General features: G+C 44.5%; 3 protein-coding genes across 5 annotated transcripts; 2 read left to right on the forward strand and 1 right to left on the reverse strand.

Moving 5' to 3' along the window:
- Window positions 1-507: 507 nt before the first annotated feature.
- LOC131107037 (sex comb on midleg-like protein 4) lies at window positions 508-27,973 on the reverse strand. Of its 3 annotated transcripts, XM_058056670.1 has the most exons (14): window positions 14,376-14,591; window positions 13,676-13,838; window positions 13,333-13,469; window positions 11,405-11,524; window positions 10,217-10,344; window positions 9,536-9,677; window positions 6,970-7,041; window positions 6,379-6,618; window positions 6,175-6,304; window positions 4,899-5,099; window positions 4,173-4,325; window positions 3,878-4,102; window positions 2,005-2,132; window positions 508-1,934 (listed from the first exon to the last, which is right to left on the reverse strand). In XM_058056670.1, exons 8-14 carry the CDS (start codon window positions 6,610-6,612, stop codon window positions 1,809-1,811), a joined length of 1,197 nt encoding a protein of 398 aa, XP_057912653.1. In that variant the 5' UTR covers window positions 6,613-6,618; window positions 6,970-7,041; window positions 9,536-9,677; window positions 10,217-10,344; window positions 11,405-11,524; window positions 13,333-13,469; window positions 13,676-13,838; window positions 14,376-14,591; the 3' UTR covers window positions 508-1,808. The 3 variants fall into 3 exon arrangements, with proteins under 3 accessions (XP_057912653.1, XP_057912652.1, XP_057912654.1); XM_058056669.1 differs by lacking the exon at window positions 14,376-14,591 and adding an exon at window positions 27,959-27,973 and having other exon boundaries at window positions 13,333-13,838; XM_058056671.1 differs by lacking the exons at window positions 9,536-9,677; window positions 10,217-10,344; window positions 11,405-11,524; ... (1 more) ...; window positions 13,676-13,838; window positions 14,376-14,591 and having other exon boundaries at window positions 6,970-7,057.
- Window positions 7,950-14,361, forward strand: afg1la (AFG1 like ATPase a). The gene is made up of 13 exons (XM_058056668.1): window positions 7,950-8,096; window positions 9,565-9,779; window positions 10,486-10,537; window positions 10,616-10,717; window positions 11,017-11,147; window positions 11,431-11,530; window positions 12,637-12,695; window positions 12,764-12,846; window positions 12,916-12,986; window positions 13,062-13,162; window positions 13,312-13,452; window positions 13,518-13,631; window positions 13,698-14,361. Exons 1-13 carry the CDS (start codon window positions 7,970-7,972, stop codon window positions 13,833-13,835), a joined length of 1,434 nt encoding a protein of 477 aa, XP_057912651.1. The 5' UTR covers window positions 7,950-7,969; the 3' UTR covers window positions 13,836-14,361.
- foxo3a (forkhead box O3A) lies at window positions 14,534-26,167 on the forward strand. Its single transcript, XM_058056667.1, has 2 exons — window positions 14,534-15,659; window positions 19,265-26,167. Exons 1-2 carry the CDS (start codon window positions 15,111-15,113, stop codon window positions 20,501-20,503), a joined length of 1,788 nt encoding a protein of 595 aa, XP_057912650.1. The 5' UTR covers window positions 14,534-15,110; the 3' UTR covers window positions 20,504-26,167.
- Window positions 27,974-27,979: the final 6 nt, after the last annotated feature.

Below are 27,979 nucleotides of genomic sequence, written 5' to 3' on the forward strand. Positions count from 1 at the left end.
CAAATTGCTTTCCAGATGTTGAAAAACAGTGTTTTTAAGTTCCACAAGACTGGTATAAATGTTTTTGGAACATTGTTACTAATTCTGTGATCAGTTTTATGTACAACACACTTTAATATATGTTTAACTGTGTAAAGGTGTTGTTAAAATTGCACATACTTTATTTATGTTCTTATGTTATTCTCTTGTTCATAATATATTGTTCATAATGTAAAAGGAAAATTCTGTTAATAAACATTTTGATAATTTACTCAGTCTTTGCACAAATTATTAGTATTAGTGACTAATACAAAGGAAAAAAGTGGGCTTATTGTTAGTTCTATGTCATTTTGCAATGAGCTTACTGGTCCGGCCCGCTTGATCTCAAATTAAGCTGTATTCGGCCCGCAGACCAAAGGGAGTTTGACACCCCTGCACTATACAGTATAGTGTATCAAACACACACACACACACACACCAGTTGGGTGTCTGTTATAATTTAATATATATATATAACATACAGGATTACACAAGATATGGTCCTGCTGGACACCACAGCAAACAAACAAATGTAAATACTGTATCATAAACAAATGTAAATACTGCATAATAAACAAATGTAAATACTGTATAATAAACAAATGTAAATACTGTATCATAAACAAATGTAAATACTGTATAATAAACAAATGTAAATACTGTATACGTTTTGCATCTGCACTTGTCAGCATGAATCATTTTCAGAAAGAAAACCACGGGAATGCTTTTCATGACAGCAGCATTCACTTAGCAAGTGATTATTATTTTTTATTAGACAAAAAGACATATAAAAGATGATTTGCTGTGATTTTTAAAGAGCCTATAGAAAGAATAACGGTGGATGTTGTGTTATTAATGTGTTATGGAAAGCAATATGTATTGTAGGTAATATGATACGCTTTAGCAGTGTTCCCCTATATTCCTTGACTTATTATTAAATACATTTGGACCGCCACAAATGCATTGTGTTGGCTCTTGCTCATGAACGTGTCACAACGCAGCAGGTCTGCTACGCCAGGGAAGAAGAAGACGTGGTTGGAGGGATCGCTTTCGGCACCTTAGCCACTTTGTTGCTACACTTAAGGAGCAACTTTCCCAAAATATTATTTTTACAAGTTAAAAAAAAAAATGCAAAAACTGAAGGATCAGTCATTTTACCAGAATGAAGGCAAAATATGAAGGGAAAAAATTGAAATTAAAAAAAAAAGTATCATTGTACAAAAATGATGTACTATAATGACGCCATTTTAGTTGTGGAAAGTAGATCACCCATAAAAAAAATCATAATATTATGAAAAACGAGCCAAACAATGACTAAAGTTGTACAAGTTGGATTCGAATGAGAAAAAAAGGTCAGTTTTCCGAGCATATCTTCGTAATACAAGGAAAAATAATTTGGCTTTAGTCGGATAGAGTTGAAATATTATTTTAGAAATTGAAAAATAGATAAAATGCAAAAAAGTGCTTTTTGAAAACTTGTAATATGAGAAAGAAATAAAGTTGGACTTTTTGGGAGAATGGCGGAAAAGTCTTATAAGGAAAATTTACAACAATAAATTTCATTTTCCAAAAATAAAGTGAAAGTATTATGAGAAATACTACGTGTTCCGTACCATAGCTTAGAGGGCGTAAAGATGTGCGAGCGCAGTCTCTGTCTGTGTAAAATCTTTGTGAACCGCCAGTGGAGATGTTTTGTTTTGGACTGGAAGGAAGCCGAAGGAGTCCGGGAAAGAAAGTGAAAGTAAGAAGGTGCGATGCTTCTTCTTCAGATACTCCAACCTTCCCACCTTCTAGAACTTGCTCTGCTTGAGCTTGTCGATGTGGAAGCAGAGCTTGAGGGCGGGGCCCAGCTTCAGGCCCAGGTACTTCATCATCATGTCGCTCTTCAGGAGCAGCAACGCGTTCCCGTCGATTTCCTGGCGGGGGACAAAAGAACCGTGATGCCGGGCTTCCTTCTCGGTCAAGGCAAGGCGAGGCGAAGCTCACGTGTTTCCTGAAGACGTCGGCGTGAGGGCCCAGGGCGTGGGGGTCGGCATCCTTGATGAACCAGACCACGTCGTCCACGGTCCACGAGGACGGGTCCTTACCGGGTGGGGCCTTGGACTCCTGGGACTCTGCGGGGTAAACTACGGAGTTGAACATGGCTCCTTGAACATACACGCGACGCTTAGATGCTCTTTCGATGCATCCGCACGCCGTTGCGTCATCGCTTCACAACACAGCATCCTGTCAGCCGGAGATGACACTGCGGAAGCCTCCTGTCAAATAGAGGATCTCTGACTCGTGTTCTTGCAGGCAGGGTGCCCCTAAAACAGAGCTCATATGTTTGTTGTTGAACCTTAAAAACAGCAGAGCACTCCTGTCTCATAAAGGATCTTTGACAAACATTTTTGTAGTAGGTCCTTGCAAAACAAGCATTTTTGCAGCACTGGACGTCCTTTGAAGGTATTTGCTCAATTTTGCTAGCTAAAGATAAAAGCTAACACATGCAAACATCCCCACCTTGCCCCTGCAAACTAAGGAAAGATGCCTTGATGCCCCTGCAAGCTAAGGAAAGATGCCTTGATGCCCCAGCAAACTAAGGAAAGATGCCTTGATGCCCCAGCAAACTAAGGAAAGATGCCTTGATGCCCCTGCAAGCTAAGGAAAGATGCCTTGATGCCCCTGCAAGCTAAGGAAAGATGCCTTGATGCCCCAGCGAACTAAGGAAAGATGCCTTGATGCCCCTGCAAGCTAAGGAAAGATGCCTTGATACCCCAGCAAACTAAGGAAAGATGCCTTGATGCCCCTGCAAGCTAAGGAAAGATGCCTTGATGCCCCAGCAAACTAAGGAAAGATGCCTTGATGCCCCAGCAAACTAAGGAAAGATGCCTTGATGCCCCAGCAAGCTAAGGAAAGATGCCTTGATGCCCCAGCAAGCTAAGGAAAGATGCCTTGATGCCCCAGCAAACTAAGGAAAGATGCCTTGATGCCCCAGCAAACTAAGGAAAGATGCCTTGATGCCCCTGCAAGCTAAGGAAAGATGCCTTGATGCCCCAGCAAACTAAGGAAAGATGCCTTGATGCCCCAGCAAGCTAAGGAAAGATGCCTTGATGCCCCTGCAAGCTAAGGAAAGATGCCTTGATGCCCCTGCAAACTAAGGAAAGATGCCTTGATGCCCCAGCAAACTAAGGAAAGATGCCTTGATGCCCCTGCAAGCTAAGGAAAGATGCCTTGATGCCCCTGCAAGCTAAGGAAAGATGCCTTGATGCCCCAGCGAACAAATGAAAGCAGAAACGCCATGAAAGAGGTTCAAGAGGCGGTTCAAGCGAGGGCAGTGGCCAAAGCTGATGGTCCAGGACTCCAGCCTCTTACGCAATTTTATATCATTTTTATCTTGAGTGTATAAAAGGCCGGGCGGGGAAAGGAAGGGTGCTTTTTTGCAGCTTTGCTGTAATAAGACCCGCTTACTTGTAGGCATACAGGGACTGCAGATAAGCCCGGACGTCTGTATTAGGTATTGTTGTCAGGAATAAACAATCTGGTTCTCATTTTATAATTTGGTTCTTTAAGATTCCCTTATCCTCTATTCCAAACCCACTTAGAGTCCTCAGGGGGAGGACAACTGGCATTTTTGAGTAGGCCCTTAAAAACTACAGAGCGCTCCTGTCGTACGGAGGATCTTTGAGAATAAGTTTTGCAGTAAAAACTACAGAGGGTTCCCCTCAGATAGATTCCCCCGCTGGTGTGTTTTGCAGGCGGTCCTTGAGAAACAGAGAAGCGCTCCTGTCGCATAGAGGATCTCTGACAGTGTCATCAGTCAAACGGTGACTTTGTGCTCCATCTCTCGTGTTTGATGTGCCAGGTGAAGACCCCTCACCTGTCCTGTTGCTCTCGGGGAAGGCGTCGGGGCTGGCGGCCGACTGCCTGCACGCGCTGATGGTGGCCGAAGCGTTGGGGAACTGCTGTGAAGAACGGAAGCCGTAGGAGGACTTGGGCGAGTAGGAGGAGCTTATGGAGCTGAAAGCAGACTCCCCGGGGTCCACCGTGTAGCGTTTCCCGTCTGGCTGCTCGTGGTGGTAGTCGTCCACCCGTGATGTTTCAGCTGGAGATGAGAGGCAGGTCGGTGTGAGTCGGGAGCAGCAGCTGGGGCAGGTGTGGTGCGGTGTGGGTACCGTCGGACTGGTAGGCTCGCTGGCTGATGGGCTGGTCGCTGAAGAGGTTTTCGCAGTGCAGGCTGCGGCACAGCTTCTTGAGGAAGCGCAGCACGTAGTCGATGCTGTTGACCACGGGGAGGCTGAGAAGGTGCTGCTTGCCGTCGAACGTGGCTGCAATGGAAACACAAAGCTCTCCTCTGTTTATTTGGCCTTGACTTCCTGGCTGGCCGTCCCAAGCTGGTGGCTGTGGGCGAATTGTCTTAAAAATATCATTTGTCACATATTTGGCCTTTACTTCCTTGATGTGTTTTTAGACTTCATACAGAAGACTGACGGGGCTGGCCGTCCCAGGCTGGTGGCTGTGGGCGAATTGCCTTAAAAATATCATTTGTCACAATTGCAATTGAAAGAAGAAGAAACGGTCCCAGTAAAAAGATGCTTTGATGATAATAGATTGTCCTTGAACTTAAATAAAACTAAAATCATCAAGGACACGCACCAGCAAATACAAATAGACGGTGTAGACATTGAAAGGGTGAAGGAAAATACATTTCTGGGGATCACAATAGATGAAAATATGATCTGGAAACCTCATATTACAAATATACAACATAAGGTGGACAGAAATATTTCTATATTTGTTGTCAATCATAAATCACTCCACACTCTTTATTGCTCTGTGGTTCTACCATATCTTACTTATTGTGTGGAAATATGGGATCATAACTATAAAAGCAATCTTACCTGAAATTTTCTCGCCACCGTAGCCCTGCGTGAGCAACGCAAAGACGGTCTTCTGCTGGAAGGCGCTGTCGATGCAGCCTTGGACGGCCTGCTGCAACACCACCGAGGGCCTGTCGGGGCCAAAGTGGCCGGGCAGCTGCTGGATCTTCTTCCTGTCCAGGTTGGGGCCGGCGTTGGCTTGCTTGTTGATGTAGATGCACACTGACATGGAACACACACACAAGCATGTTATTGGATGACAACGTGTCTCCAGGCTTCTGACTGGTAGTGTACATAAGCTCCCGGCCAAAATAAAATAACGTATAACAGCCAAGCGGCGCGGTCGTCCCTCGCCACATCTATGACGCTTTACCAAAGGAAATTCATTACAAAATGGTTGCTGGTTAATGGTTGAAGATAGTGTCCCCACATCTTGTGTATCTGCATTCAGTCATGTAGCCAAAATGTTAACATTCTAACACATGCTAGCATGCTACCACCTAGCAAGATAGTACTGAAAGTGTCAAAGCAGTCCTATATTGTCCCTACATCACGCCATGAGAGTATCTGCAATTAGACATGAGTAAATTAGCAAACATGCTAAGTGTTAGCATGCTAGCACTAAGCTAGTGCTCTGTACCGAAAGTGCCAAGGCTGTCCTATCATGTCATTGCATGATGCCATGTGTCATACTACATAACATGTAGTATTCTAAACTGGTCACTAGGTGTCAGTAATGTCATATTGACCAGACAATAGACACCGCAGGAAGTACGCTGTCGGAAAAACTTTACCAATGTAGTCGTATTTTAATATGGCTTATTTCCCTTAGTTGTTAGGGGTGTTAGTTCATGTCTAGAGGGCTCTAATGATCTAAGAAAGTCGTTATATGGTCTTAAACTGGTTTTCTGTACCAAACTATTCCATGTATAAACTAGAGAAGTACTCCAGTACTTCAGTACTTCAGACCTCCACCAAGCGCCGTATTATTATTATGCTGCTCATTTATTGAGGAGTTATATACACAAATGTGTGGAAAATGCAATCTTAAAGAATCCTTTGATAAGTTTCCGGATCCAGACGGTGATCCGGATCACCTCCAAAATGGAACCAGTTCTTCCACATCGCATTTCCTGAAAGTTTCATCCAAATCCATGTGGAACCTTTACAGAACATGAGGAACGGATGCAAACCAAATCCTGATTCTTTTCCTGTCAGGAGTTGCCAGAGCCAATGAAAGTTTTGGTTTGGTGTTTACACCGGACGCCGTCGATGGCGTGCTGAAGGCGTGTCCTACCTGTGAGCACCTGGGGCGTGGCCGAGTGGGGGACGGTGGCGGCGTCCTGAGGAATGGAGCTCATGTCGGGCTCGGGGGTGCTGCTGGGCGGGGAGATGGCTAGCGGCGTCATCACCATCCTGGGTTTCAGCTGCGGCAGGAAGAAGACGACTCGTTCACGGCTGTCAATCACTCAACTCGGGCATCGGTTATGAAAGCGCTGACCTTGAAGCCCGGCTTTCTCCCTCTTTTCTTGGGCACTTTGAGCGGAGGGAGCGAGTCGGGATAGCGGCTGGGAAAATCCATCTTGGCGACGTTGCGGAGCGGGGGTCTCCCTCTCTTCCTGCCGGGAATCTTGCCCGATTGACCGGGCATGAAGGAGGAGGGCGCCACTGCAGCTGATTGCATCTCAACGTTGTTGTCGTCTGCTTTCTGCGCCGACGCCGCAGGTACACTCATTTGGAGCTGCAACGCAACAGCGGACAAAGAGCAGGAATAGGATGAGATCAATCCGCCCAAGGGTGGCACCAATGCACGGCCACCCTACAAGCGGGGACACCTTTCTCAATCCCCAAAACATGTCAGAATTCACATGCAGCCATGTTTTCCCCTCTTGTACTTCTTGCTGCGGCTGCACACGGCTGCAAGCGTCTCATTAGACTAATGCATTCAGCAGAGAGGCGGAGGAGAAGGGGGGGGGGGGCCTTCACCATGGCGACCCAGCTATATGTGGTACTATTACCATGACAGTTCCGGCATTTGGAGCATCTCCTCGGACGTGCACAAAGAACGTCAACAAAACCGTCAGCCACTTACCCCCCCGACACGGATGGACCCCTCGCTCCTATTTCCCTTCGGCGGCGCAGCAAGGCGGATTCCGCTGGAACGCTGTGTGGACAACGGAGGCAGACAGAGAGAGTAAGAGAGAGAGAGAGAGAGAGAGACAGTATGTGCCTCTAGGGGGTCGTAGCGGTGGTGATGGTGGGGTTCCTTTGTTGTCATGGCAACAAGCCTGGAAGCCTGCGAGCACCCTCCCATGTTTTGTCTGCAGTTCGCTGATGTGGAGGTAAAATTAGACCACCAGATGCTGCGTACAATCAAAGTCTTTTTTTTTCATTTCATCGATTTCATTGCTGAATAAACTGATTTTGATGCATTTTATGGCACGGTTTCTTTGTTTAAAAAAATATTACATTTGATTTCCAGCGCTATGGTTTGCTATAGTGAATCATAAATCATCACACATACACAGCAATATTACTTGTACTTATTATTAATAGTTTAATTATTGTTCTAATTATGTAATTATTATTTTGTTTTGTCTAATTTAATAAATGTTATTAAATTATGTATTATTATATTATATAATAATATAATAATTATATAATATTATTTATATATTATATTTATTATTATCTATTTTTGTTTTAATTTGCCCTTTGTTATTTATTATACACATAGAAATATTCTATATACATATAGATTTTTGTTCTCCCTACTACATAATCTTGACTACTATTTAACACGAGATTTATTTTTTTTTGTCTCAAATTTGATTAATAGTTCTTGGCGGTATACGGCTCACTTGTCATTTAGTGACATCTCTCAACTTGTATTATACATGCATTAAAGAAAGTAGCATATGTTTTTTTTATTAAATGTTAATGATATAGTCACTACATCATTAACATGAAATGATACTGTATATCGTATTCATGTAGTCTCCCCATTCAAACTGGATGAAATGTCTCCCCCTGCTGGTTATGAGCATTTTCTGTTAGCTGTCCGTGTAGCAATAAAGTTGATTTAAAGCAAGATGGCGGTGTGGACGCCGCTGTCTGTCAGGATGTCACCCTCAGCCTCTTTAGGCTGCATTCTGCGTCGGAGCGAGCAACAGTTCCACAAAGATCTGCTGAAAACTTTGGGCGGTCTTTTCAGACGAGGTGAGACGCCTTTTGGGTGAGTTAGTTCACTGGCCGTGTGTGACGAGTCGTGTTGTAGTCCGCTTCCTTCTCAAACTCACGCTTTGGAGACTTAACAGCGATTTTTTTACAGCGATTATTTGCCCCCTGACCAAAAACAGCAACATTATTCGGAGTAACATTACTACCTTGCTTGTAGTAGGAGTGGGCGATACTGCAAATGTTGATGTCGATCGAACACCAAGTCATTTAAAATCATTTAAAAAAGGATTTAAAATGTATTGACACACACATGATTGAGGCAAACAAGAAATTACTATGAGCATTTTACAATATGTAACTACAGTTATATAATACTATATTAACAAAATAACCCCCAAAATACACCTATTCCTTGAGTTAGAAAATAACAATATATAAAAGATAACAACACAACCTTGAAGAGAACTGATTGATCATGCTAGTATTGATGTTTAACCCTTAGATGCACAAATGGGGCGAAAATGACAAAAATGTTTTCTTGAAATATCTTCGTAATGACTATATGAATGTTTTTCATATCATGCCATTCACATTTTTAACTTACCTTTTATACATTTTAAGAAATTGTAGTTTTTGTGTTACTACCCCAACCTTCCATAAGTGGGTCAAAAATGTTGTTTTCTTGAAATATCTTCATAATGAAAATTTGTCATCATTTCATATTCCAGGTATTCCTCAAAAACATGTTTTTGATATCATACCATTCACATTTTTAACTTACCTTTTATACATTTTAAGAAATTGTAGTTTTACAGCATGATTTTAGTTTTACTTAAGTTCAAGGACCATCTATTATCAAACCATTTTTTTAGTGTGACCATTTCTTCAGCATGATTTTAGTTTTATTTAGGTTCAAGGACAATCTATTATCAAACCATTTTTTTAGTGTGACCATTTCTTCAGCATGATTTTAGTTTTATTTAGGTTCAAGGACAATCTATTATCATCAAAGCATCTTTTTAGTGTGACCATTTCTTCTCTGACCTTTCTAATGATTTGGTCTGTACTCCCTCCAGAACAAACAGCAGTGGTATCATCCATAAATAATACCAGCTTTAAGTCTTTCGTTACTTTGGAGATATCATTGATGTACAAGTTGCACAGTTTTGGCCCCAGTATTGACCCCTGGGGGTCTTTCTTTTTCAAAGATGTAAAAAAGTGAAAAATGAAGATGTTTCTAACATGGAATCCTTCTTGTGTGGTCCTAAATATAATACTAAATATCATACAAGTGATTAATATTCCTAACCAAAATGGCATAATTGTCCTAAAAAGGCATTGATTCTAGTATGGGTGATTTTTGAGCCACTTATGGAAGAATGTAGGGTCCAGTCACTCGTGCATCTAAGGGTTAATTGGAGCCGCCCACCCCTACTTTGTAGCTGTCAGTTGGAAAGAAAGCGTCAAAAGTGACTGACCTCGTTGCGTTGTTGCTGTCGACACGAAGGCTACGCCGTGGACGCCCGACATGCGGCGGCGGAGGTGGAGACGAGCGTGGTGACCGCCGCCAGCTTCAGCGGCCCCCTGGACCACTACAGCGGGCTGATTCGGGAGGGCACCCTGCGGGAGGACGAGCATCAGAGAGCGGTGCTGCTCAAACTGGACCAGCTGCACAAAACACTCCGAGGATACAGCAACACATCCACGTCCATCTTCCAAAAGGTCAAATATACTTCTAATATTAAAACATAGTAGGTAGTAGGGGGTGGTAAATCCAAAGATCAAAATGCAACGTCCACTTGGGATATGATTAACACCTGTCATACAGACACATTGCCACCAAAATTAAGGCTGTGTTTTTGATTTACCTAGAAAAAACCCCACCTCTTGCAAATGAAATACAGCCCCTAAATCGTGATTTCTGGGATTTTCGCGAGCGATATTGCAGACATGAATTAACTTAACAAACTGAGGCTTACAAAAGCGTCTTTAAGAAACTGAAGCTTGTCAAGACTTTGCTGGAACCTTTCAAACTCCATTGTCGTTCTATCACTTCTTTTACCCAAGTACGACATGAGGGCATCTCCAAACCCCTCTGCAGTTTTCATCCTCCTCTTTCCACTTGGTAGTGTCATCTGGGTCGGAAAGATGGGATCTACCTTAGGAAGAAGTGTGGAAGTCTCCCTAGCAAACTGGAGCTCCAACTTCATCCTCTGTTGCTTGACTTGACCCCACCAACATAGGACGAATGTAAACATCATTTGTGGGGGTTCCAATCCAAGACCGTCTGTGAATGGGGAGAAAACGCTAGTCATTGACTACCCATAAAAAACCAAAGTTTAATTTTGACACTAACAATGCGGATGATGAAATGCTAAATCCAGCAAATAGGCTCCACCCTCCACTGTACAGCATATGTCTTTTGCAGCTTTTCTCCAAGCCGAAGCCTCCGAAGGGTCACTACATTTACGGGGATGTCGGTAAGTGACCCCAATCCCAATTACGCTTTCTTGCCGATTTCAATCCAAAACTGACGACGTCCGTACGTGTCATTTCAGGCACGGGAAAAACGATGGTGATGGACATGTTTTATTCGCACGTGGAGACAGACAAGAAGAAGAGGGTGCACTTTCACGGCTTCATGTTGGACGTGCATAAACGTTAGTTTGTGTTTCTTCATGACCAGATTGTCCAAGCGTGTGCACCGAATGTGCTGAATGTACATTATTTGGCGCCATCGCTCATAAAGATGTTATATTGAGAAGAACTCGGCTTATTAACACACGCTCACACGCTCCTGGTCTGCCAGTGAATAAGAAGATGTAGCAAGAGTTCTGTTCTGTTTTGCCAAGTGAGCGACACTGAGCGCCATACAAGGTTAAAGATCCTGTTACCATGGTGACATGTCTTGCTCACACAATGAGCCAGGTTTTTGACTTCAATATTTGTATTTGTTTAGGAATCCATCGACTGAAGCAGAGTTTGCCAAAGAGGAAAGCGGGGAAAATGGCCAAATCGTATGACCCGATCGCGCCGGTTGCCGAGGAGATCAGCGAGGAAGCCTGCCTGCTCTGCTTTGATGAGTTCCAGGTAATGACTTCCTTTTTTTTTTTTTTTTTAAATTCAGGCTGTCAAGTGTCCGAGTCGGCATGTCCGAAGGTGAGCCGTGGGTGGAATGAATTAAGAACGTTTTGTCAGGAAGCACGAATCCAAGGAAACACAGCTGGAATAGGTGCAGATTCTGGACAATCTAAAAAGTTTTCTGTGCGGGTTATTGTGTGTAGCTGCTCTACAGGACACCACAACTCAATACAAAGGATGGGAAAATGAGCATAAAAGGTCCTGACCCGTGTGTGCTGATGTTATATCCCAGGTCACAGACATCGCCGACGCCATGATCCTCAAGCAGCTCTTTGAGAATCTCTTCCTGAACGGCGTTGTCGTCGTAGCAACGTCCAATAGACCCCCTGAAGGTAAGAAGCCAAGCAAAAAGTTAAATAAACCACATTTAAATCAGTTAAAGGACTCAAACAGTGGCTAAAATGAAACCAGGAATGTGGACATGAAGACTCTAAACTGATAGATTGCGTGACCTTGTTGCCTATGCATTTTTAGCTCATGTACTTATAATACACGGGTGTCCACGTCGCAGCATGGTACTACATATTTAGTACACAGAAAGATTTTATAAATGTATATTCCTTCGTTACACACGTTGTCAGTCTCTCTCTGTCGTTGTTGCTTTTGTTGTCAAGCTGTTAGCCATTTAGCTTGAGCTAAAGCTCTTCATCACGCAGTAGTCAAATCGAATCAACTTTATTTGTAGAGCACTTTTCCTGCAAGGACACGCAACACAAAGTGCTTTACAGAATTAAAAACAATTACCACAATTAAAAGGAAAACAGGGCGGCACGGCGGTCGGGTGGTTAGCGTGCAGATCACAGCTAGGAGACCAGGGTTTGCATGTTCTCCCCGTGCATGCGTGGGTTTTCTCCGGGTACTCCGGTTTCCTCCCACATTCCAAAAAAACATGCTAGGTTAATTAGCCACTCCAATTGTCCACACTGGGAGGAGCCACAGGCCGTGCCAGCCGGCCGGGTCGAAGGGACCCAAGGACAGCACCTCCATCAGCAGACCCGACACAGCCCCCAGTGTGGAGGACCGCCCCTGAGTTAAAAGCCAAAGACTAAAAGCATAAAATAGGACTAAAAAGATGCAAACGTAAGATGAGTTTAAAATATGAGTTAAAAGCCTGATTAAAAAGGCATGTCTTTAATCTTTTTTTTTTTTTTTTTAAATATCAACAATCTCTGCAGTCCTGAGGCTCTCCGGCAGGCTGTTCCACAGGTGGGGGGGGCATAGTGGCTAAATCCTCAGCTGTCGTCATCGTACACTTAAGATGTGTCAGAGATGGCTGCACTTGAGGGTTGGGAACAACAGGCTTTTATTTAAGGCTTGAATTATGTCACGACAGGCACAATAATAATAGCCATCATTCATAATAACATGGACTACTGTCCTACTGTCAGCCATAACCCATGCAAACAATGAACTGCAATACTTGCTCTCTTTCCTTCAGACTTGTATAAAAACGGGCTGCAGAGGGTCAACTTTGTGCCTTTTATTGCCGTTTTGCAGGTAAACGCTCACCATCCTCACCTTTTTACTTCCGCCAGCAAATTAATCGTTTTCTCCCTGATGAGCAGAAATATTGCCAAACTCTTCGTCTGGACTCCGGCATCGACTACCGCAAGAGGAACAGACCCTCCTCGGGGAAACTTTACTTCCTGTGAGACGTCCCGGCATGATGTTGAAAATGTTTTTACATTTAAAAAGGATTGCGTTATGTTGATTGCAGCTCCAGTGAGCCCGATGCAGAAGCAACGCTGGATAAAATGTTTGATGAGCTGGCCTTCAAGCAGAATGACAGTAAGCAAAGCGGTATTAATATTACTAATGTATGATGATGATGATGATGGAGTAACATGTGAATTGCCGCCACAGTAACTCGACCGAGAGTCCTGAACGTCCACAACAGGAGAGTGCATCTGAGCAAAGCATGCGGGACCATTGCAGACTGCACCTTTGAGGAGCTGTGCGACAGAGTAAGACTAATGTTTTAACAATCTTCAATATGCTGTTGTTTTGTATAATAATCTTGTTAAATAATTGTTTATTTTTCGAATGGTCCCCACACTGCACTTTGGACACCCATTGGCCAGATTGCATACCAGTCATGTAATGTGTGTGTCAGCCTCTAGGGGCCAGCGACTACCTGGAGATGTCCCATCTGTTTGACACCGTCTTCATCCGCCACATTCCGCTCCTGACGCTCAACAAGAAGACTCAAGCCAGGCGACTCATCACGCTTGTGGACGCCCTCTACGACCACAAGGTCATCTCCAGCACCTCCTGAGCACAACGACTGAATGTGAGATTTTGATGGTTTGTGTTGTTCAGGTGCGTGTGGTGCTCCTGGCAGACCACCCGCTGGAAGAGCTTTTTGTCCACGAGGGAGACCACCACGATCACAACGAGAGCCACATCCTCATGGACGACCTGGGACTGAAAAGAGTAGGGGAAGGTTTTTCTTAAAAGTCGCCATTGTAAACTTTTACCACGGGATTGTGTTCATCACAGGAAGAAGCCAGCAGTTTGTCCATCTTCAGCGGAGAAGAGGAGATGTTTGCCTTCCAGAGGACCGTTTCCAGACTCACTGAGATGCAGACTGAGGAGTACTGGCTGGAGGGCGACCGCAGCGCTAAGCCCAAATCCTAACATCTGGTGGGGACAGGAAACGGAAACACTACTCATTCATCTGACTACATCAGAGACTCCATGTTGTACAGAAAGTATTTCATGCAATATTTTATGAACCATGTTGCACTTCATGGACCTTTGCTTCAAGAATGTTTTATCAATACGGTCTATGCCGCCGTTTTTTTCAAAAACGAATAAAAAATGATCGCTGTTTCATTTGAAACACTTTCTAAAAGTACAACTTTTGGGCGGGAATTTTGCCAATCATAACAATCCTTATGTGAGACTTGAACACACTTTCTCTCCTGTGCGGTATAAAAATATAATATATATATAATATATAAGTCAGCTGAGAATGCACGTAATGGCACGAACATCCGAACACAAAGTGACAAGCTAATATCGCAATAGCTACTATCGCAGTCCGATACTTGTCAAAATATGCAAGCTAGGGACCAGATACATTCGACATCTATTCACTCTTTTCATTCTAAATGCTTTAAAAATAAAACGTAGCTAGCAGTAAATGTCAAATAAAGTGATACAGCCCATATTTACCTCTGGTCTTGTCAGTAGCTAATATTGTGCTAATATTTAGACGCTGATTTGAGTACAATGCTGTAGCTCGGTGACCCCTGCTGGGCATCCCCGTGCAATGCAGCACGAGGAGGATGACGTCACTGGTCATCTCCATACTGTCGCTTTAATTGGAGGCAGCACAGCAGAGGAGGAAGAAGCGGTGCAGCGTCGTTTCCAGCAGCAGCATTTTGGTTGGGGTTTCATCATCTTGAATGAAACGTTTGCTTCATGACCATGCTGCTTCCTGTCAATGGTGTTGCTAAGTACTGAGTGGGCGGCGCCACATTTCTGCAGTCATTTTGTTGCGGGGGGGGAGAAAGAAGAAGGAGCCAGTGGAGGTCTGCTGTGCACGATGAAGATGAATTGTGCAGTGCAGAGAAGGTGGTCAAGATGGCAGCTTCGGGCTGCAGAATGAAGATGACGTGTTGCGATTCGATCTTGTGAATGGGCTCCGGGCTGCTTGTACTGGAACGCTGCCTGGATTCCGTCAAGAGAGCCCCCCCCCGACCCCCGCCCTCCCCTGCTCGCCATTCGGTGCACGCCGCATGAGGACAGGACCACAAAAAGGGGGGGGTCAATGTTCTGGTAGTCCGGCAGGAGGACATGTGCTTTGACATTCCAGCAAATAGCCTGCACCCAAAGCCCTCGCTTGATGGCATGCGACCCGAGTGACTTTGGAACCGTCCGTGCACCGTCCCGCTTACCGCCGCTGACATGGCCGAGGAGGGGCCGAACGTGGACATCGACCCGGACTTTGAGCCACAGAAGCGGCCGCGGTCGTGCACTTGGCCCCTGCCCCGTCCGGACTGTGGCACGGGCAAACCGGGGGCAAATGACGCTGACGTCATCCCCGAGGAAGAGGATGACGACGAGGGAGGCAGCGGCAGCGCGGGGAGTGGCGAGCCCCCCCGGGAGGCCGCCGGTGCTCTCGCCCCGAGCGGCGGGAGTGGCGGCCGCCTCCACCTCGCTTCGCGGCCGGTGGAGGTCCAGCAGCGGGGGCTCCGAGGCGACGAGGCCGGGGACGCCTCACCTTCCTCGGCTCAGTTTGCCCCCGCGGCGGCGGCGGCGGCTCCGCAGCAGCTGAGGAAGTCTTCGGCCCGCAGGAACGCTTGGGGGAACTACTCGTACGCGGACCTCATCACGCAGGCTATAGAGTCCTCCCCCGAGAAGAGACTCACCTTGTCCCAGATTTACGACTGGATGGTCCGCTCCGTCCCCTACTTCAAGGACAAGGGAGACAGCAACAGCTCGGCCGGCTGGAAGGTGAGCGACAAAGGACGCACTGCTGTGTCCCCACCATAGACCACCACCAACACCCCCCCACCCTCTACTCTCCATGAGTGCCTTCATTCACACTTCTGCTACGTGGTGACGTCACCACAACACCACTGATGTGTATAAACTAGCCTCCAATTTAGTTTCTATGTGCTATTTGTATTTGTATGACTTATATCGGCCCTACTGTTCCAATCACCGCAATATGGGTGCATGGGTACTGCATATTTTACTGCATATTTTACTGCATTTAGTGTTTTATTTTTAAACATGTTCAGTAGCAGTCATAAGTCATAAGTCATAAGTCATTCAAAGGCACGAGCGAGTGTGTCCGAACTTTTGATGGCTTTTTTTGAGTTCACTCCTTTAGGTGCTTGGCGTGCAACTGGTATTGGAGTCATACTTTTATTTTAAACACGCATGTTGTCATACCGTTGCACATGTGATTGTCATGCATGCAAAAACCAAAGTGCAGAATGGATTTTTAAAAATCTTTTCTTTCCATCTTACTGTTTAATTGGACTATTTCCGTACATTTAAATTCCATGATTTATATCTTTTATTTAAACAATATTTTAGTTTGGTCGTGCGACACTTACACATACATTTATAGGTTGATTTAGGTGATTTAAAAAAAATTATATTGTAAACATCCCAGCGGTCACAGGTACTTATTTTGTCAATTTTTCGGCCCTTTGTATTGACTTGTGGACTCCTATAGAGCAGCTCCACACCATAACCAGCACACAAAGCTTTCCAGATCTTCCAGAATCGGCACCTATTCAGATGTATTTCTTTGGATTTCGTGGGAGGCACGGAATAGAAACACTTTCAGTTTGTGCCGCTAACTTTATCGGAGTTCAGAAACCGTATTGGATGCCCAATCTGATCCAGAGGTAGTAGAAGTTTCATAAAAAAAGGGGTTACTTCAAGACGTCTCTGAATGGTAAGTGGCTTTAGCATTTTAGCAGCCTGGGTAACGTCTAACGTGTTTTACGGGACTGCCGGTGTGTAAAATAAACCTTTTAGTAGAGCCACTAATTGTGGTGGGAAAAGGCTATTAGCAACCCTGCTTCCTCTATGCTATCATGCTACATAGATAAACGCTTTGGTTCCATGACTTCCACCAAATGAAGACAGTTAGGACACCGATGAAGTCCTACTTACTGCTGGCCCTTCGGACTCTTCCACACCACCAAGTTTTGACACGTCTAATTTAGTGAGACTGCTTAGGCTGAATTTTGGGAATATTTATCTAGCGTAAAGATATTCCAGACCATGAGCTAGCACGGACAATGCTACACATTGCAGACAGACCTGATTTCAAGGATTAGTGCAGCCTGGAAAACCAATTCATCTGTCAGGGCATCAAGTCTGATGATGAGAGCTTTACAGGATTTAGATATATACTGTATGTGTGTGTGTGTGTGGGGGGGGGGGGGGGGTAGGTTTGTAATCCTGCACAACTGCATGTGGGACGGGCGCTGATTCCCGGGAATTTCTTGAAGTGCCATGATGATGCAGTACATCCGCCTGGTCCACTTCTGACATGCAGTAATCCCTGGTGTATTGCAGTCATTCCTTCTAGACCTGACCGTGATCTTTTCAGAGAAATAACATTTCTTATTTAGGAATGGAACATTTTCATGGTTGGAGCATACCTTCTAAATACGGATTTTAACATTAGAGCAGTCTAAACATGAAATAACACCCCCATAGTCACTTCCTACTACGTTCCTTGTATCCAATATAGTAGACAGAAGAGCAATTTAAGACATAAATAAGACTCGCTACGTGATGCTAAAGTGCTAACATTACATGGTAACATCATGCTAGATTAGCCTGTTTGCTGCAGACAAATGAAATGATCTATCTTCCCACGCCTGTTGCTGCCCGACAGAGAGCTTGCAGAGCTGTATTTCAAGATGTGTAGCGAAGCCTGTTTTGCACCATTGCGTATATTGTCGCAAGAACTCTTCTGAAGTCGCACAAAATATAAGCGTCTTGACCACCATCGCGTGTATTGTCGATGTACGACAAAATACGAATACAATTTTTCTAGTAAGTAGTACTAGTAGTACTAGTAAGTAGAGAGTTTTAGGTCAAATACCACTCAGGTTGTATTCTGGAGAACAATTAGGGAACATACGCCTTAAAAATGAAACAAATTGAAATCCCCAACCTGAATAACGTCTAACATTAGCAACACGAGCATAGCTATGTGATGCTAACGTGCTAACATTACATAGTGTTTCACCTCCGATGGATGTCAATGGCTGCTTCCTGGTGTGGAAGGGGCCAATCAGCTCAGGAGAAATCATGTAGGTCAACATCAGGAGATCGGATGAACTGGCAAAGCAGCGGTGGGGGGGCGGCGGGGGGGGGGGGGGGGGGTGAAATATTTACCCGCTCAGACGCCGCTTGGGTCGTACAGGATGTACCTGTGGGACCGGGCGTGGTCAGGGATCAAACATCAACACGGATCATAGCTTAGCATAGCTTAGCATAGCTTAGCATAGCTTAGCATAGCTTAGCATAGCTTAGCATGAGTGGATAACAGCAGCCCTGCAATGATGGGATGGTCTCATGTTTCAAGATGGCGCCGCCCGAGTGCAAGCTAGCCACGGCAACTCTGTGTCTCCTGTGGCGGTTTTAGTGTTTAATCGTGTTTTATTTACGACTTCCGTATTGTTTTTGTGCTACAGCGACCCCTTCAGGAAGCGTGCAGCTACGGCAGTTCATCTTGTTGCGTTTGGAGCTTGCCTCTTGCGCCATTGTTTACACTCCGCAGTAGCTGTTAGCTTTGAGCACCCCTTTGCTACGCTGAATGATCGGGTATACTCGCGGAGATACGGAGGAGGAGAGGCTGCATAGCGGGAGTGAACAGCGAAAAAGACGGTATAAAGGTTGCTGGATAAAGACAGTACATCATGGGGAATGTGAAGTGGAAGCGCTAACGGCGCTAACACGGCAGCAGAGACTACCGTGAGTGCAGTGCATTTTTTTTTTAAATAAAATGGTTAAATTTTAATTAAACTTGGCACACATATTTGGCTGTGACTTTTGTCTAAATTGAGTTTATGGAAAAAATATTTTATACATTGATAGTCTACTTGTATATATAAAATATATGGGGATATGAGTTTTGGTCCATATTTTGGTCCATATTGCCCAGCTGTCATCTTCAGTATGTTCATTCTCCCAAGTGTTGATTTCGGTAATGAACCCTATTGATTGGCTCGCTAATTTAATAATTAGCATCTGCTACCTGATCAAGTTTGGGTGGGATTTGAACTCGAATAAATTATTGTTTACTTTGTAACCAGAAATAGTCTTTTATGTCGTAAATTCCCGCCAATCTTCCAAATATATAAAAAAGAGAATTGAAGTAATCCCGGATCATTCTGAACTCCTGTTTCCATTCCGGCGAAGTGAAGTTGTACCACAGCCGTCGTCTACTTTTTAGCCAGACCGCATGGACAGCGCCTCCGCTGGTTGGAGGCAGTCGGCGCACGCCGTTAGCCTCCATTAGCCCAAGTTAGCCCCGCCTGCCAGAGCGGCATCCAGTCACTGTTGTTTTTGGTCCTTGGCAGAATTCCATCCGGCACAACCTGTCCCTCCACAGCCGCTTCGTCAAGGTCCAGAATGAAGGGACGGGCAAGAGCTCCTGGTGGATGGTCAACCCGGACGGGGGCAAAGGGGGCAAAGCCCCGCGGCGGCGTGCCGTCTCCATGGACAACAGCAAGTACATCAAGGGCGCCCGAGGCCGCGCCACCAAGAAGAAGGCCTCGCTGCAGGCCGCCCAGGACGGCGGCTCCGAGAGCTCGTCCAGCCTGTCCAAGTGGACCGGGAGCCCCACTTCCCGCAGCAGCGACGAGCTGGACGCCTGGACCGACTTCCGCTCGCGGACCAACTCCAACGCCAGCACCCTGAGCGGCCGCCTGTCGCCCATCCTGGCCAACCTGGAGCTGGACGAGGTCCCCGTTGACGACTCTCCCCTGTCCCCCATGTTGTACTCCAGTCCCAGCAGCATGTCGCCGTCCACGGGGCCCGCCGGACTCTCTGACCTGGCGGGAACCATGAACCTGAACGACGGTCTCTCGGACAACTTGATGGACGACCTTTTGGACAACATCAGCCTGACGGCGTCCCAGCAGCCTCCTCCTGGAGAGGAGGACAGCGCAGGCAAAGGTCAGGGAAGCTCCGTGTTCACGTTCAGCTGCCCCGGAAGCGGCCTGACCGGCCCCGTGGGCAGCTACGGTCCAAACCCTCTCTTCAGCCCGCCGTCCATGACGAGCCTCCGCCAGTCTCCCATGCAGACCATCCAGGAGAACAAGCAGACCACCTTCTCCTGCGCGTCGCACTTCAGCAACCACCAGACCCTGCAGGACCTCCTGAGCCTGGACTCCCACGGCCACAGCGTCATGCTCACGCAGTCCGACCCGCTCATGTCGCAGGCCAGCACGGCCCTTGCCCTGCAGAACTCCCGCCGCAACGCTCTCCTGCTACGCAAAGACCAGGCCGGCGCCGCTCAGGCCCCGGGCTTGCCCGCTTGGCAAGCCGCCCTGGCGAGCGCGGACTCCGGCGACGCCAAGCACCCGAAGTCCCCCAGCAAGAACGCTTTGCCCGGCCAGGACCGATTCCCCACCGACTTGGATCTGGAGGCTTTCAACGGCGGTCTGGAGTGTGACATGGACTCCATCATCCGCAACGAGCTGATGGAGGCCGACTGCTTGGACCTCAGCTTTGACGCCGCCCAGAACGCCAACATGAACCCGGGAGGCTTCTCCAGCGCCAAACAGACCTCGGCACAGAACTGGGTCCAGAGCTGAGAGCTTAGACCTGGAGTCCTGGGGATTGACACGTATTTATGGAGTCTTACTTTGCCATCCTAGTTCAGTTAGGGAACTTTAAGGCTGCGTTCACACTTGGGGTTTGGGTACTCCGGTCCGGACCAAGAATGGTACCTGGTGCACATGTTGCTATTTTTGTCATGTGACCAAAGGTTGCGCGGTAAAGGACATATGCTAACATAACTTTCATGACTCTAATATTCCAAACTGCCGTTATTTGGATCATTTCCCAGATTTACCAGGTCAAAGTTCATCAAAAGCTAAAATATACTTTTAAAGCACTTTGGTGACGTCAATCAAATGTAAGTCAACTATTCTAAACTCTAGCTTATTAGATTAGATTATTAGATTATTATATTATTACGCAACAAAAATACCTGCCAACAATGGATCTTCAAAAGGTTGGAGTTGTTGTTATGGTGGATGGATGGATGGATGGATGGATGGATGGATGGATGGATGGATGGATGGATGGATGGATGGATGTATGGATGGATGCATGAATGGATGGATGGATGCATGGATGTATGGATGCATGGATGGATGAATGAATGAATGGATGGATGTATGGATGGATGTATGGATGAATGAATCAATGGATGGATGCATGTATGGATGGATGGATGGATGCATGGATGGATGAATGAATGGATGGATGAATAAATGAATGAATGCATGGATGAATGGATGGATGGATGGATGCATGAATGAATGGATGGATGGATGGATGGATGCATGGATGGATGGATGGATGGATGCATGGATGTATGGAAGCATGGATGGATGGATGAATGAATGGATGCATGGATGGATGGATGAATGAATGCATGGATGAATGGATGGATGCATGAATGAATGGATGGATGAATGGATGGATGTATGGATGAATGAATGGATGGATGGATCAATGGATGGATGAATGAATGGATGGATGGATGAATGGATGGATGCATGTATGGATGGATGGATGGATGTATGGATGGATCGATGGATGTATGGATGGATCGATGGATGGATGCATGGATGGATGGATGGATGGATGGATGGATGGATGGATCGATGAATGAATGGATGGATGAATGAATGAATAAATGAATGAATGAATGGATGCATGTATGGATGGATGGATGGATGAATGAATGAATGGATGGATGGATGGACGGACGGAGTGGCCCACGCAGCAGTGGGGTCACCAGGTTATGGACTACAAACACTGCTGCGTGTTAAAGACGGCAAATGGCGGTCTCGCCAAATGCTAACTGGTTTTCGGACCCCCACGGACCACTAGGTTATTCTGACCATCTTAAATTTCCCCAAAAGCTTGTAAATATACTTTGAAAGAGATTCTGTGAAATATTACATGAGGTACGTCACATATTCCAAACAAGAATCTCATCTGCTGGGCTAAATACGTAGATTATATTCCTATTTTAACCAGCTTCAATTTGACCAAAAGCTTGTCAAATATACTATCACAGAAATTTAACCCTAAATATGTAGATTATATTCCTATTTTAACCAGCTTCAATTTGACCAAAAGCTTGTCAAATATACTATCAAAGACATTTTGTGAAATATTAACTAAATATTCTGAACCAAAATACTGAGCTGAATACTACATACAGTAGGTTATTTTGAATATTCTGATATCCAGTTTAGAGTTCACCAAAAGCCTCTAAAATATCCTTTTAAGGAGTGCTATTGTTAAACACACAGAGTCACAGAGGGAGGACGCAGGGCAGAGAGTCTGGGCCTCCAATACACGTTCTCATATTTGGCATCTTTGGATGCTGGTACAACGCTGGTGATCCTAGTTAGGCTAAGCGGCATAGAAAATGGATGGATGGATGCTGGTCCAACGCTGGTGATCCTAGTTAGGCTAAGCGGCATAGAAAATGGATGGATGGATGGATGCTGGTCCCACGCTGGTCTAGCATAGCCCTGTGATCCTAGTTATGCTAAGCGGCATAGAAAACGGATGGATGGATGGATGCTGGTCCCACGCTGGTCCAACGCTGGTGATCCTAGTTAGGCTAAGCGGCATAGAAAATGGATGGATGGATGCTGGTCCCACGCTGGTCCAGCGTACCCCTGTGATCCTAGTTAGGCTAAGCGGCATAGAAAATGGATGGATGGATGCTGGTCCAACGCTGGTCCAGCATAGCCCTGTGATCCTAGTTAGGCTAAGCGGCATAGAAAATGGATGGATGGATGCTGGTCCGTGTACGCTCACATTTCGGTGAACCGAACCGCAAGCAGACCAGGACCCCTTTCTAAAGGGATCTCAGTCCGCCGGTTTGGCTCCCACCAAGTCTGGACCAGAGTTCCTTTAAGCCAAACAAACGTTGCGAGTGTTAACGCAGCCTCCGTCTTCAACGAGCCTGAGCGATGTGAACGGCGGTGTTGTGTCGGAAGGGATCGAACAGGGGAACAAAATGCGTCCGCTTGTGTTCGTCTCAGGGAATCCGTGCATGAAACGTTTTTGCCAAACCAACGTCCGAGAGCTCGTTTACACCTGGAAGGGGGGGGGGCTGCAGAGGGGGGTACTTGTCATTCATGCACACCAAATATGAACGTGTATGCTAACATGTGAGCTACATCCTGTGCTCTCTTTGGGTCCTTTAGTTTGGATCCACGCCAACGTTGCTTTTTCCTGACACCATTTTGAAGGTGTTACTGCTGCATAACCCCCCCCCCCCCCCAAAAAAAAAAAAAAAATTCCCTGCTCATCTTCCATCGAGTGCAACATCGGAAGAAGCACTCGTCGTACGAAGTTTAGAATTCCGATTTTCATGAAGCTCCTGTATTCCTGCCACCATCCCGCTTTCATGGTTTTTTCCTGTGTCGGAATAGGTCGGGGCTGGCGCTGTTGACATTCCCATATTTTCCCCATAATGTCCTTTATTTCCACATGGACGTGATTTCCACTCCTATGCTCATGTCACCTGATTCTGATTTGTTATTTAGTCATTTAAATGAAATGTATACATTTGAACTGAGTTCAATTCCAATTTAAAACACGAGTGCTGTTGCATTGTTGTTTACAATTCTTGATTAAAAAGGTAGGTCATTTACATTCCATTTACATTTCAAATGATAAGTTAAAACACATTGAATTCAATTCAAATGATATTTCATAAAAACAACAGAACCAATGTTATAATAGCAGGAAGGCACAAACTGCTTGATAGTGTACAGTTGGTTGTAAACGGTACAACAAGCGCAACATACACACCACTTTCACACCAAAAGCGGAGTAGCAACATTTTAAAGCGCATGCAGAGCTAGATATTTTTATAGGGATGTTACTTTGGACAGCTAAATATGCTATCAAGCCATTTGTTAGCCTCCAAAAGTGGCCAATTATGTTGTAGAATATACTGGTATATTGTACAACACAGCAGCAACACAACCAATGTTGTAATAGCAGTTAAAAGCAAACTGCTCCGCTGACACTAATGGCGTTGAGTTGATTGTAAACACATGCGTAACACGAGCACGACTTTTGCACCAACAACTGAGTAGCAACATTTTAAAGCGCATGCAGAGCTACATATTTTTAAAGGGATGTTACTTTGGACAGGTAAATATTCTATGGAACCATTTGTTAGCTTCCAAAAGCAGCCAACAATGTTGTAGAATATATTGGTATATTCTCAACACAGCAGCAACAGAACCAATGTTGTAATAGTGGTAAGGAGCAAACCATGTGGCCAACATTAATGGCGCTGATGTGTTGAGCCTAACACGTGCACCACTTTCACACCAAAAGCGGAGTAGCAACATTTTAAAGCGCATGCAGAGCTAGATATTTTTTATAGGGATGTTACTTTGGACAGCTAAATATGCTATCAAGCCATTTGTTAGCTTCCAAAAGTGGCCAAATGTTGTAGAATATACTGGTATATTGTACAACACAGCAGCAACACAACCAATGTTGTAATAGCAGTTAAAAGCAAACTGCTCCGCTGACACTAATGGCGTTGAGTTGATTGTAAACACATGCGTAACACGAGCACGACTTTCGCACCAACAACTGAATAGCAACATTTTAAAACAGCCAACAATGTTGTAGAATATATTGGTATATTCTCAACACAGCAGCAACAGAACCAATGTTGTGATAGTGGTAAGGAGCAAACCATGTGGCCAACATTAATGGCGCTGATGTGTTGAGCCTCAGCCAACACGTGCACCACTTTCGCACCAACAACTGAATAGCAACATTTTAAAGCGCATACAGAGCTAGATATTTTTGTACGGATGTTACTCTCGACAGCTAAATATGCTATGAAGCCATTTGTTAGCTTTCTTATACATATGTTGTAGAATTTACCAGTATATTGTACAACAGCGCATCAACAGAACCAATGTTGTTATAGTGGTAAGGAGCATTAATAATGCAGATAAGTTGACTGTATGCAACAGTACAACAAATTATGCCACAGCGTCACTCAAGCTTGACATGCCCCCCCCCCCCCCCAAAAAAATATTCCTTCTCTCCGTGTTGTTCCTCTTGTGAGAACGCCAAAAAGTACTACTGCAACACACAGGAAGCTAAATAGGTAGTCAACAAGCGTTTATTATTATTATTATTATGGAGTCGCCACAGTGGATCTTTTGGATGCAGAGGTAATAAAAAAGTACTAACCACTCATGATTCTTCAAACGCAGCAATGCCCATAGAAAAACAATGTCAGGGGGTTGCCTACAGCCGCGGCTGTGAATGACCTGGAGGTTATTTGCTTTTGCAGGCAAATAGGCCGTGTGAATTGGGCCTGTGGAGGCTGTGCGACATGCGGTATTTCTACGTGGTTTTGGTGACGTGGATTTCTTGGTGCTATAAATAAGAAGATAGCAGGGTGCGGCATTAGCACCCCCCCCCTTCCCCCCCCCCCCCCTCCCGTTATCAGCGCTACAGCAGGTGCTGCGAGCATGTGACAGGAACTATATCTTGAGAGCCATTCTTGCCGTTTTAAGAAGAAAAAAGGCGGGGCCAGTATTTTCAATGTTGCCAAATGTTTCTGCATATACGTACGTAGAAATAGAGTCTATAGATCATAGCGAGCAGTGCTATAAAAGGCACAAAAAAAGATATCAGCCGATTCTTTTTGGGTAGAAACACCAGGATTTTGCATTAAAAAAGAAGTTTGTTTTTGTAAAGTTTTGATTTCTTTGGTGTTTGTCTTTGTGTACGGTGGATTCAGAAGCGCTTTTTGTCACCACCTCAGTTGAAGCCTCTTTTTGGATTCAATTTGTTGTGCTTCGAAAAGTCGATTTTAGCCCTCTCACTCACTGCCAACGTCCCTCCTCGTGCTCCTACCAAAATGTTGTGTTTCGCAGCTTGTAAATAAAGCTTCAAGAACCACTCCGTCTATCGGATGGCCATTCTTCTTGTCTTCATTGTGTGTGTGTGTGTGAAATGTTCTCCCTGGAGGAATTGCATGGCTGCAGACGCTGCAGGCACCACAGAGATCATTTCCTATTGGCTCACGGGCTCCCAACTCTGCACCAATGGTGTGTTGTATCCGAGAAGAACGCAGCCATCCCTGATGACGTCGCCGGGAGCTGGAGGCTGCTCGGCAACTGACGCACGGCGGACATATTTGAATATTTACATACACCACGCTGCAAAGGGGAACAATACATAAATACGCCTTAGTCCTGTTTCTATAGGCCTAAAAAAGTACTGATGTCATATTTAAAAGGACTCCAATGAAGCATGAACGCCCCCTACAGGTCAAATGAAGTCACAGAGCATCTCAACATGAGGGACGGAGGATGCTGTCGCCATGGCAACGTGACAACAACTGAGCAGGGGTAGCACAGAGTGGATTTGGGGTATGGCAAGACAACTAATTATTTAGTAATAATTATTATTAATAATTATTATTATACATATTTGTATATATATTATATTTATATATTATATTTTTTATTATATAATATATATATACGTATATACAAAATTCCATGTTATTTTTTTAAGAAAACTAGAGACAAAATATTACATGAATCATTATGAATGTTAATGTTACAAATTGTGCTCCTGATATTAAAACTCAATTACATTCATTTTTAATATACGTATATATATTTCTTTAAAGATTAAAAAACATGTACAAATGTATAAATAAAATATTCAATATCAAAATATGATATTATATATCATGTATGTCAAGTTCCCTTTGGTTTCATACAATCCCCACTTGAAGGGGATGAGCCATCTACCCAGAGATGTAGGAAGCGTATTCACTCAATAAATAAGCGGCTTGTCCTGTTTTGCATCTTTTATTTTCATTTGCAATTTAGGGTGCAGTTTGCCACTTGAAATTAGGTGAAAAACCTTTCAATAAAAATAAAAAAAAAAGAGAAAGAAAAAGGAACACATTTAAATTCTGTGCAAAGTCACAAATCCCATGCCTCACAAATTACTGCAATAGAGAATAAGCAAATTAAGCTTTAATACGATACCAGGTAAGCATGAATCAGGTATGAATTCCACCACTTCCCATATATTTATTGCTGTTTTTATTTATATATTATATATATATATATATATATATATATATATATATATATATATATATATATATATATATATATATATATATATATTTTTTTTTTAATGTGTTCTTAAATTATTACTAATTATAATAAATAAATAAAATTCAGTTAGCTTTCAAATCACATTTCCAAACCAAAGTGAAATAAACGTACTGAATACATACCCAACACTATAAGCTAACTATTTACACCCGTCACAATTCCAACCACATTAAATCAAGTCAGCCACGAGACCAGCAAGCGTTTAACCCAGGGGTCAGCAACCCGCGGCTCCAGAGCCGCATGTGGCTCTCCAGTCTCTTTGTTGCGGCTCCCTTTGCAATGCTTGAATATTTTTTAAGCACCCGAGTGGTGAAAATGCACATCTTCGTTATGAGTTTACAAAAATCCAACTTTGTGTGAGACCATGAATGCATCCTGACTGAGTTCTGACTGGTGACTGAATGAGCAGACAGGATGCTATCCAGTTCTCTCTGACAGGTTAACATGAAGGGAAATGAGTAATACTTTGAGTTATTTGAGTTATTAATTATTATTAATGAGTTATTTGACGATTCTAAAAAATAAATTAGAGCTCATTTAAAAACAAAAGTTTATCTCCAGTACTAGCAAGAGTACTCCAACTCGTCTTTTTTTTTTTTCCCTCCAATGTTGTTTTAAACATACAACGTTTTGCGGCTCCAGGCTATTTTTCTTTAGTGGGCAAGTGGGTGAAATGGCTCTTTTCATAGTAAAGGTTGCCGACCCCTGGTTTAACCCAACAATCAGTGCACGTGAGCATCAAACAGTGACAAGCCACGCGCTAGACGCCGTGGCTAAGCTATCGTTAGCACAGCTTCGTCACATTGACACAGTTTGGCGTCTTACCGGCTGCCTCTCTGGTGTTTG

The sequence above is a fragment of the Doryrhamphus excisus genome, chromosome 19, assembly GCF_030265055.1.
Source record: "Doryrhamphus excisus isolate RoL2022-K1 chromosome 19, RoL_Dexc_1.0, whole genome shotgun sequence".
Taxonomy (NCBI): domain Eukaryota; kingdom Metazoa; phylum Chordata; class Actinopteri; order Syngnathiformes; family Syngnathidae; genus Doryrhamphus; species Doryrhamphus excisus.